Here is an 11,990-nt window from a genome sequence, read left to right as displayed (position 1 = left end):
TTGGGGCGTGGTTTTGTCAGAGCTCTTTTTGTGCAACCGTGAGTGATTGTGTCATTCCAATGTATCTTTAGTGTTGTCTTATGCCTTTCCATATTATAAGATGGTGTATGGCAAGATGACATAAAGCAGAAAGAAGAGCACAATGCTCAAATGCAGACTGAAATACAACAGGAGACATAATTACATGTTACTTTCCTGAAAACCCTGAGCAGCCGACGGATAGTGAACTCTCTGAAATTTTACCTGACAGAAGTGAGGTGAAGGCTTCCGAGCCTCAACGCAATGATGAGAAAAATGCCCAGTATGACTCTGGCCCAGTGGGAGTGAGTACGTTTTGTGAAGAAAGTGGATCCATTCCTTTTGGCCGATCTGTTTGTGGTATCAGGCTGGGTGAAGAAGGATTTGGGTTTGTCAAGAAGTTAACTTTTTGTGTGTCTGCTGGTCAGGGGGAGAGGGCGCTATATGTTTCAGGATGAGGGCTGTGTCCTTCTTTGCTCTCCGGAGTAGAGCGCCGCTGAAAGGAGTGATAACTGGGGTGGCAGTTGAGTGTTGACGTGAAGTTGAGGATCCCCGGTGTCTGTAGTAAAGGGACAATGCACTACCTTCGTGAACATTTATTTTCTTTTTTTTGTTTCTTTTTTAAAATTCTGATTTATCAGGAGGTGCTGCAGCACCCTCAGCACCCCTGGCTATAGTGGCCATTCATTGTACCGCACAGATGGAATGTAAACCCCAGAAGATTGAATTGGTGGAAGCAGCAGAGGTGTTTTTGGGTGTCAGAGATTTTAGTGCAGAAAAACTGCAGGGGGTTTTGAGAGAAGGGGTTCCAGCCTCCCAGGCCGATGGCCTGGTGTAGGATCTGTGAGGGCCAAAGTAGTGGAAGGGGGTGGTGGGGTGTGTTGCTGATAGTGGTAATTATATATGGCATTAGATGGTGGTGAAATTTGGTTTATTTTCCATTTTCAATTTTTTTGAGACGGAAAACCACATGAATAAGAGTAGTATTAATGTTTATATATGACTATGTCCAGTGACAGTATCTTGTGAAAGACTCATGTATTGCCTTGTGTCAATTGAAAACGATTGACTAAATAATTTAGAACCGTATGACCATGGTTCTTTATAGAAAGGGTTCCACCATGGTTACAAGACAAAGAACCCCTATCTGGTACTATTTAGAACCATACTTTTTTTGTGTGCACCTGGTGCCTTGCTGCTGCTAGGGAAGGTTTGTGTTCTAAAGGGATGTTGGTAAAAGTAGAATGTATAGCCTATTATTTGATAATTATGTGACCTGATATAGTAAGCATCTAAAGGTGATTCAGGGTAATATATATCAAACATAGTTCTTTAGATGGTAAAATATGAAGAGACGTTCAAGCTCTCCCGTCTGGTAGGAGCTGACGGTCAAAGGGACAGCGCATGGGGCACGTTCCCTCCGTCTCAGCTGCTTGCTAAAGTGTGTGTGCATGTGAATCTGGTTGCCGCTGTGTCTGACGACTGCATGGGATCGCGAGGCAGAACTGTCCTTGGTGCTGAAATCTGGTCACGGTAGTGGCACTAGCCTGTGGTGTGGCACATTTTTGCCTTCCACGTGCTACCTGCATGTTTGTCCAGTCAGGCACACCTTGTAATCGCTATGAGTTTTTTATAGATTCATCTAGAACCCATTACTCACAAATCCAGAAGTTTACGCAGTTTTTCTGTATTTACATTATTGACATTTTTGTCATGTTTTGAGGTGATCTAAAACAGGAGAGAAGAGAGAAGGGGGAGGGGTGAGAGAGAGAGAGAGAGAGAGAGAGAAATGGAGAGGATGTGAGGAGAGAGGTGAGAAGGATGGAAGAGGTGGAGGAGAGGTTATTTCCCCAGACAGTATTTGACACGTTCAGAGAACTCCCTTGTAAACAGCATGTAGCCAGCTCTACACTGCTACCACACATACACACACCAGTAGTGTAGCCAGAAATCCGTTGGTGGGTGGGCCTGCAGAAATATTGTTTGCACAGTTCACAATTGGCTCGGCAGGCCTCTCAGTTTAACTGGATCCCATCCAGGATATCGGCTGAACTAATTGGGGTGGTGGGGGAACTAATAGTCTGATTCGTGACAATATTATTAATAGCCTACATTCATTGTCAAATTATGAGTGAAGATACTGATGTACAGCGTGTGTATTTGAGGCAGCGAACAGAGCCATGCTTTTTTTTTATATACCAAAATGCGAATTCTTCACATAACGTTCCATGCAGTCCAGACCTCTTGAATTAGATAGACCATCTAACAGAAGAGAGTCTCAGGTTCATAATGCACATACATGTTGATTTTATAATCAGGGTTCCACAGGTATAACATATAGGAGTGTTGACTGTGATTAAGGCAATGGACTATGAGCTGTCTTGTTTGCTAACTGAACAAATTCAATTGGCAGTGGCATGGTGCATGTAGCCACAGAAGCACAGTGACATCATTCCTCAATGCGCAATAAATCCGTAATAAATCAATTGAATACACCATCACAAAGAAATGTATGATTTCGTTTAGGCAGGTCTTAAGAAACCTTATGGTGCAAAACAAATATGTATTTCAAATTAACAGAATAGAAGAATAACAGCCAATCAGATCAGCTTTTTGTTGCATTAGATTAGGCATACACTCTCTTACACCAAACAAAGGTAATGATAATAGGCTACAATGTACAGCACAGTAAACCAGTGCAACATACAGGTCACTGAAAGAAACAGGAAAAAAATAACATAGAACTGCCATCATTGTCAGACTCACAGTCACAGCATAAGATGACAGGGCTGGTGTTAAACTTTGAAATGATATCATCATAAGCCAAAGACTCAGTCAGTTCTCCTTCAAAAGAGAGCAGTGACAAATTGTTCAAGCGCCCTGTGGGCATGGATGCCCTGTTGCACGTTTTGATCCGATTGACAGTGTAGAATAGACATTCTACAGTGCATCTGGTGATAGGCAGAGTGATTATGTCTCGAAGAAGCCATGTTCATGTTGGGGAAAATGTATTTGGGACAGGTATCTAGCACCACGATGAGTGTCTTGCAATGTAGAAGTGATGCTGCCCGATCAGGGATCATCAGAGTTCCATTCTTGGGTTGTTGCTCCAGTTGTTTTTTTAATCTCGGGATCATAGCTGCAAATGAATTAAGAGCCTCCTGGTTTTCGTGGTGCCCACGCAATAGTATGTACTGCTTGGCACATAAAAGCACAATATCTATTACAACATTGATGAGTGCTCGACTCCTTTCAATGAAGGATGCTGCATGTGCCTCTGTTGACCTGCTTAAGAATATTTCCACATCTTGACTGGAGCAATTCTTTAAAGGCTGTGGCTCTGGCTACTGCAGCAATGTATGCTTTGCTAGCTTCACCTCTTAAGGATCTGTCCCTTTTTTTCAATTTCCACCTAAAATGTCATACCCAAATCTATCTGCCTGTAGCTCAGGTCCTAATGCAAGGATATGCATATTCTTGAAACCATTTGAAAGGAACCACTTTGAAGTTAATGTAGGATAATATAACACATTAAATCTGGTACAAGATAATACGAAGAAAAAAATTGTACCATCATCTTCGAAATGCAAGAGAAAGGCCATAATGTATTATTCCAGCCCAGGTGCAGTTTAGATTCTGGCCACTAGGGGGCAGCAGTGTATGTGCAACGTTTTGGACTGATCCAATGAACCATTGCCTTTCTTTTCAACATTTTGTGCCAAGACTGCCCAAATGTGCCTAATTGGTTTATTAATACATTTTCAAGTTTATAACTGTGCACTCTCCTCAAACAATAGCATGGTATTCTTTCACTGTAATAGCTACTGTAAATTGGACAGTGCAGTTAGATTAACAAGAATTTAAGCTTTCTGCCAATATCAGATATATCTATGTCCTGGGAAATGTTCTTGTTACTTACAACCTCATGCTAATCACATTAGCCTACGTTAGCTCAAGCATATCGTGGGGGACCCACCGATCCTGTAGAGGGTAACACAAAACTGTCTGATATGCTTCAAATCTTTAAAACCAATCTTAATGAACCAATCCTCCCTATCCACATCAGGAAAAAGGCTGAATTTCTGGCTATACAAAGCATCTCTTGATATATTCTATATTTCATCCATTGAAATGTTTCTATCCTTGCCCATAATCGTTAGTGTTGCAGGGAACACTTGTAGTTTGTGCTGGGAAGCAGGCTCGTGTATTGCCGACAAGTCTGCAGGTTCTGATGAAGACGGGGCAAGGGCTGTGGCCGAAGGAACTGAAACCACAAGGTGAAGTGGTTTCAGTTCCTTCAGCTTCGGGGTCAGTCGTTGGTTGGTTCGGCTTTGCAGTCAGTTGTTGGTGGCTTCAGCTTTGGGGTCAGTTGTTGGTGGCTTCGGGGGTTAGTCGTTGGTGGCTTCGGCTTTGGGGTCAGTCGTTGGTGGCTTCGGGGGTTAGTCGTTGGTGGCTTCGGCTTCGGGGTCAGTCGTTGGTGGCTTCGGGGGTTAGTCGTTGGTGGCTTCGGCTTTGGGGTCAGTCGTTGGTGGCTTCGGGGGTTAGTCGTTGGTGGCTTCGGCTTCGGGGTCAGTCGTTGGTGGCTTCGGGGGTTAGTCGTTGGTGGCTTCGGCTTCGGGGTCAGTCGTTGGTCGCTTCGGGTTCAGGGTCAATCGTTGGTGGTGCAATAAGATGCTCGGGAGGAGACCGCCTATCCTCCTCTTCTATATGCGGTCGCTTCAAAGATTTGAACAGTGAGGTTTGTTTGTCAATTTTACTTGTTTTTGTTAGCCAAGTTGGCTAGTGAGTCTTGACTATAATTATGATCTTTCCCCCCAGATGCTGTGTGGGTGGGGGGTGTTAGTGTCAGGGTTAACTATTATTAACATTATGACTAATCATTATTCCTATTCTCTCTCTGCTGCAGGGTGTGTTTGTGTGGTGTGTGTGTGTGGACATGGATGGAGGGAGTCCCTGGAGTGCGTGCGGGCATTAGAGCTGTGTAACGGGGACAGCCAGTGCAGCTCCAGCTACAGGATTATGCGTCAGTGCCTGTCAGGCGGGGCGCAAGATCGCCAGACCATGCTGGCTAGCAGGGAGTGCCAGGGTGCCATAGAGGTCCTACAGGATTCGTCCCTCTACAACTGTCGCTGTAAGAGAGGCATGAAGAAAGAACTACAGTGTCTGCAGAACTACTGGAGTATACACCAGGGCCTGACAGAAACCGGTGAGTTACCTGGACTACGCAGGAGGAGGGAGGGGGTTGCCTTGAGTGTATCTGCTGGCTCCGAACTCAATGCTCCCTTTGTGTTTGTGTGTATTGTGTGTGTGTTCACGGTGGCTACACACACACACACACACACGCACGCACGCACGCACACACACACACACACACACACACTCACAAACTCTCTCTCTCTCTGGGCACGGGTAGCTGGCCTAGTTTAGTGGTTGCGGCAGTAGGCCTCATTAAGGAGTTTCTCTCTTTGTTCTCCCTTCCTCTCTGGACGTTTGCTGCCAACACAAACCCACAAACACATGAACACACATATGACAATGCACAAACGCACACACGCACACACACACACTCAAGGGCATACACACTCTCCCCCTCAGCATGACTGGTGGCACACAGAGCTCAAGGGCACAGACAGAGAGAGAGCGAGCTAGAGAGGGAGCTTCTAGGTGACTGTTATCAGATATAATACAATTGTCACTGTGGCTTCCTGTTTTGCCCATAAAGAAAAATGTAAATGCTGTGCTTATATAAGCATCCCTGCTTTGGGTGTGTGTGTGTGTGTGGGGGGGGGGGGGGGGTCTGTATTATACTCTAGTATTTTCAGAAATATACTGGCTCACTAAACAAATAGAGGGAGGAGAGGAGAGGAATTGAGAAGAGAAGGAGGTGAAGAGGAGAGGAAGGGAAAGGAATGCGTGACAACAAACAACAAATATATAAAGATAACTCTATTCCATTACTCAACAATATGAAAACAGATCTAATTAAATGGAATAATCTTCCCATAAATCTTACAGGTAGAATTAACCTCTTTACAATGGCATGGCTGCTAAAGTTTTTGTGTTTATTTTCGGGTAATACCAATTACCCCACCGAAGACATTCGGACATTCTACTCGGTCGTAAGACTTTATATTGGCAAATAAAATTAATTGAATGAAAAGGAAAGTTTTACATCTTCCTAAGTCAGAGGGTGGTTTTAACCTTCCAGACTTGGAATTGTATCAACTCACCAATCAGGGCTTTTACTTGTGACATATAGTTAAATACACTAACGAGGAACAATGCTTAAATCTTGCATGCTCATCCCCAGAATCTTTTCATGTGTCTATTTTCAAAGGATAACGCTAAGAACATTAACAACTTCATAGTATAACAGTATGGAAGATAATGAAACTTATTCTACAAGAACCAATATCACTTCCTAAAAACACAACCTTATGGAACAATCGTTGGATAGCTTTTCTGAATTCACCGAGAAATTGTTCCACATGGAAAACTAAAGGCATAGAAACCATAAATGACTTGGTAACAGGAAATACATTTATTTCCATCATAGAATTAAAAAGTAATTTTGGATTGAACAATGTACATAGGTTCAAATACAGTGCATTCAGAAAATGTTCAGAGCCCTTGACTTTTTCCACATTTTGTTACAGCCTTATTCTAAAATTGATTGAATAATATGTTTTCCTCATCAATCTACATACGATACCCCATAATGACAAAGCAAAAACATATATTTTTTTAATTGTTGCAAATGTATTAAAAATAAAAAACAAAAATACCTTGAGCTCAGGTGCATCCTGTTCCCATTGATCATCCTTGAGATGTTTCTACAACTTGATTGGAGTCCACCTGTGGTAAATTAAATTGATTGGACATGACTTGGAAAGGCACACACCTGTCTACATAAGGACCCACGGTTGACAGTGCATGTCAGAGCAAAAAGTATTGATCTGTGGAAGGGTACCAAAACATTTCTGCAGCATTGAATGTCCCCCAAGAACACAGTGGCCTCCATCATTCTTAAATGGAAGAAGTTTGGAACCACCACGACTCTTCATAGAGCTGGCCGCCTGGCCAAACTGACCAATCGGGGGAGATGGTCCTTGGTCAGGGAGGTGACCAAGATCCCGATGGTCGCTCTGAAAGAGCTCCAGAGTTCTTCTGTGGAGATGGGAGAACCGTCCAGAAGGACAACCATCTTTTGCAGCACTCCACCAATCAGGCCTTTATGGTAGTGACCAGACAGAAGCCACTCCTCAGTAAAAGGCACATGACAGCCAGCTTGGAGTTTGCCAAAAGGCACCTAAAGGACTTTCAGACAATGAGAAACAAGATTCTCTGGTCTGATGAAACCAAGATTGAACTCTTTGGCCTGAATGCCAAGCGTCACGTCTGGAGGAAACCTGGCACCATCCCTAAGGTATTGGTGGTGGCAGCATCATGCTGTGGGGATGTTTTTCAGAGGCAGGGACTGAGAGACTAGTCAAGATCGAGGGAAAGATGAATGGAGCAAAAGTACAAAGAGGTCCTTGATAAACCTGCTCCAGAGCTTTCAGACTGGCGTGATGATTCAACCTTACAACTGGACAACGACCCTAAGCACACCGCCAAATAGCTATGCAGTGACACTCCCCATCCAACCTGACAGAGAACAATGAGAGAAACTCCCCAAATACAGGTGTGCCAAGCTTGTAGCGTCCTACCCAAGGAGACTCGAGGCTGTAAATGCTGGCAAATGTGTTTCAACAAAGTACTGAGTAAAGGGTCTGAATAGTTATGTAAATGTGATATTTCAGTTTTATTTATTTTTATACATTTGCAAACATTTCTAAAAAGCAGTTTTTGCTTTGTCATTATGAGGTATTGTGTGTAGATTGATGAGAAAAACAACAATTTAATCAATTTTAGAATAAGGCTGTAACGTAACAAAATGTGGAGAAAGTCAAGGGGTCTGAATACTTTCCGAATTACATATCACAAAATTTCGATTGAAAATCTTTTGGACATCAGAGCAACCTTGAGGGAATCTTATTTTTAGTCAGAAAATAATGTCCATATGATAGGGAAGATATACAACACCTTGCAGAGAGCCTATCCAACTGACAATCTCTTAGAACAAAAATATTAACTATTGGACTTAAAAAGAACTGATGTTGGCACAAGATGGAGGGAAAGTTGCAGCATAACTAACGATATTACAGTAAAACATGTTTTATGTTTAATCAAGTATAAACTAATGTAGAGAATTTATAAAATGAGACAAAATGTACAAATTTTACATCACAACGGCAGAGTCATGTCTTAAGTGTAAAACTAATAATGACTCTATAATCCATGCTTTCTGGGACTGCTATAAAGTCCAGAAGTTGCGGGCAGAGCTATACATTTGGCTGTTAGAATTATGTAAACTTACTTTTAATACATCTGTCTGCATATTTCAAGACATGGGGGTGTAGTGAAAAATCATATACTATCAATCAATCCACCATGTATGCCCAATGGAAAAATCTAATGATGTATTATTTAAATTTTGAAAAGCATGGGCGACCGAGAAAAACAAATTGGTACAATTTAAGGCCAACTGGCAAACAATAACGGAGGCACTAGGGATGGGGGAGTTAGCATGCGGGCGTGAGCAGATTAGATGTAGTCATTTTTTGTTGTATGTCTGTAAGTTGTTATTCGTTTGTAAAATGTTGTATATGGAGTGAAAAAAAGCAAAAAGGGAAAAAAAAATATATTTTTTGGGGAAAGGAATACATAAAGCCACATACAAACATCTTTTTTGGCCTTCTTGAGTAAGGCAGCTTCAAAATGCAGGTGTTTCAGTCTAGCTCAGTGCTTTCTGTGGTGTTGGGCAGCCAGCGGAAAATACAGAGCATGGGGCTGGTAATGTTCTCTAGTTGTGCCGTGATTGGTTCAGTGTTCTGTCACTCATGGGATAACTACGTCACCGCAAAATCTACAGGGAAAGTTCGAAAGTTCAAGCCCCTTGTGTGCTGCCATAGATTTACATTAGAAGTGCCCATCCAAGAAGGCTCAAAGTCATTAACCACAGAGAAAATAACGCCAAATCGCGCTGTGTCTACCGTAGCTTTGATTTGGCTGATGATGTCAACATTATTCCTTAGAAATCTTAGCTAGCAAGCTAGACAAGCAGTCATCATCATGAATCAAGTCGACAGTCTACTGGCAAATCCTTTTCAATCCTTGTCATATGAAGAGAAATTATAGATTAAATTTATCGGTGCTCATCGGCCATTGGACATAAACATTACACAACAAGTTGGAAATTGCAAATTCAACAATTAGTGGTTTGGAAGGAATCAGTGGTTAGCTGTTAGTGTTGCAAAGAAATCACTAGCCTGCTCTTCGGTGGAGAGGGTGTGTGGTCCAAGTCGGGGTTTAAGGGTCTCTTTTCTAAGCTTAAAAGGATAAACATTCACATGCATCACCATGGGACAGATAAGGTTAAATACATTGGCCATGCTGTCAATCCAGCATGACTTCTTTCATGTTCAAAACAACTGGAAACTCTGAACTGGGAAATCTCAGACATCAGTGAACTCAAGACATATGGGAACGAGATCCGACTAGGAAAATATGTTTTGAACGGTCATCCAACTCGGAATTCCAAGTTGGGAACTCAGGACTCTTTCTAGAGCTCCGACCTGAATATCGCTGACGTTGTGATTCAACCTTGTTTTTTTTTACAAGTTCCCACTTGTCTTGAAAGAACCGTACATACAGAGAATGCCAGATTTTGATGACAAAGTTTGATGACAAAATATGCCCACAAGAAGGACCGCTGCGCCACCTTCCTGTTCAAGTGAGCACAAAACACCAAGGTGAGTCCAAAAATGTATTGTATGCTGCTGCATAAATCATGCAATATGCCAGTGAGATATTGTTACGCACGCCTCTAGAAAGAGGGAACGCAACACCCTACTACAAACTTAACTCTCCGTCCCACCTACTCAACAGCCAGTGTAATCCCGTGGCGCGATATTCAAATACCTCAAAAATGCAAAAACTTCAATTTTTCAAACATATGACTATTTTACACCATTTTAAAGACAAGACTCTCGTTAATCTAACCACACTGTCCGATTTCAAAAAGGCTTTACAACGAAAGCAAAACATTAGATTATGTCAGCAGAGTACCCAGCCAGAAATAATCAGACACCCATTTTTCAAGCTAGCATATAATGTCACATAAACCCAAACCACAGCTAAATGCAGCACTAACCTTTGATGATCTTCATCAGATGACAACCCTAGGACATTATGTTATACAATACATGCATGTTTTGTTCAATCAAGTTCATATTTATATCAAAAACCAGCTTTTTACATTAGCATGTGACTAGCATGTGACTAGCATTCCCACCGAACACTGCCGGTGAATTTACTAAATTACTCACGATAAACCTTCACAAAAAAAATAACAATTATTTTAAGAATTATAGATACAGAACTCCTCTATGCACTCGATATGTCCGATTTTAAAATAGCTTTTCGGTGAAAGCACATTTTGCAATATTCTAAGTAGATAGCCCGGCATCACAGGGCTAGCTATTTAGACACCCAGCAAGTTTAGCACTCACCAAAGTCAGATTTACTATAAGAAAAATGTTATTACCTTTGCTGTTCTTCGTCAGAATGCACTCCCAGGACTGCTACTTCAATAACAAATGTTGGTTTGGTTCAAAATAATCCATTGTTATATCCAAATAGCGGGGTTTTGTTCGTGCGTTCAAGACACTATCCGAAGTGTAAATAAGGGTCACGAGCACGACGCATTTCGTGACAAAAATCATTCTAAATATTCCATTACCGTACTTCGAAGCATGTCAACCGCTGTTTAAAATCAATTTTTATGCAATTTTTCTCGTAAAAAAGCGATAATATTCCGACCGGGAAAGCGTGTATACGTACAAAGAGAGAGAAAATAAAAGCATGGGATCCCCTTGTGCACGAGCCTGAGTTTCATAGTACTGTGACCGGCCCCTATCCAAACGCGCTACTTTTTTTCAGCCAGAGCCTGCAAAGCCACGATTCAGCTTTTTGCTGCCTTCTGAGAGCCCATGGGAGCCGTAGGAAGTGTCACGTAACAGCAGAGATCCCCTGTATTGGATAGAGATAATCAAGAAGGGCAAGAAATGGTCAGACAGGGCACTTCCTGTAAGGAATCTTCTCAGGTTTTGACCTGCCAAATGAGTTCTGTTATACTCACAGACACCATTCAAACAGTTTTAGAAACTTTGGAGTGTTTTCTATCCAAAGCTAATAATTATATGCATATTCTAGTTTCTGGGCAGGAGTAATAATCAGATTAAATAGGGTACGTTTTTTATCCGGCCGTGAAAATACTGCCCCCTAGTCATAACAGGTTAAGTGTTCTAATAAAAGTTAATATGAGCACTCAACACGCTGCGCCTTGGTCCACTGTATACGACGACCGTTACAGAACTTCCCACCACCAATGGACCAAGCAGCGGGCCCAGGAAGAGCAAGGATCCTGGGCTAGGGAGAGAAGGGAGTGGAGGACATCTTGGACATGGGAGGAGGTAATGGCAGGGGACAAGACCCTGCCATGGAAACAGGTGGAGACAGCGAGGGAGGAACGGCGAAAGTGGAGCGAAGAGCGGGCCCAATGAAAGAAGCACGAGAGGCACCCCCAATAATTTTTTGGGGGGGCACACGGGTAGATTGGCTGGGCCAAGGGTGAGCCCTAAGCCAACTCCCCGTGTTTATTATGGGGAGCATATGGAGTGGAGAGCGCCGGAGTATGCAGAAGTGCGCACGATCTCGCCCATGAGCACGCACAGTCCGGTGCGTGCGATCCCAGCTCCTCGCAAGTGTCGTGCTAGAGTGGGCATCCAGCCTGGAAGGAGGATGCCTGCGCAACGCATCTGGCCACCAGTGCGCCTCCTAGGCCCAAGCTACCCTATGCCTGCTCTACG

General features: G+C 42.8%; 1 protein-coding gene across 1 annotated transcript in view; it reads left to right on the top strand.

Annotated features, from left to right (window-relative positions):
* Window positions 1-11,990, top strand: part of LOC106563053 (GDNF family receptor alpha-2) — an 83,366-nt gene that overhangs the window by 1,175 nt on the left and 70,201 nt on the right. The window contains exon 2 of the mRNA XM_014128270.2: window positions 4,925-5,224. Coding sequence (XP_013983745.1) covers window positions 4,925-5,224 — 300 coding nt within the window. The remainder of the gene's footprint in view (window positions 1-4,924; window positions 5,225-11,990) is intronic.

The sequence above is a fragment of the Salmo salar genome, chromosome ssa11, assembly GCF_905237065.1.
Source record: "Salmo salar chromosome ssa11, Ssal_v3.1, whole genome shotgun sequence".
Lineage (NCBI taxonomy): Eukaryota > Metazoa > Chordata > Actinopteri > Salmoniformes > Salmonidae > Salmo > Salmo salar.
Note: the sequence above shows the minus strand (reverse complement) of the source record. Positions and strands in the feature narration are given on the sequence as shown.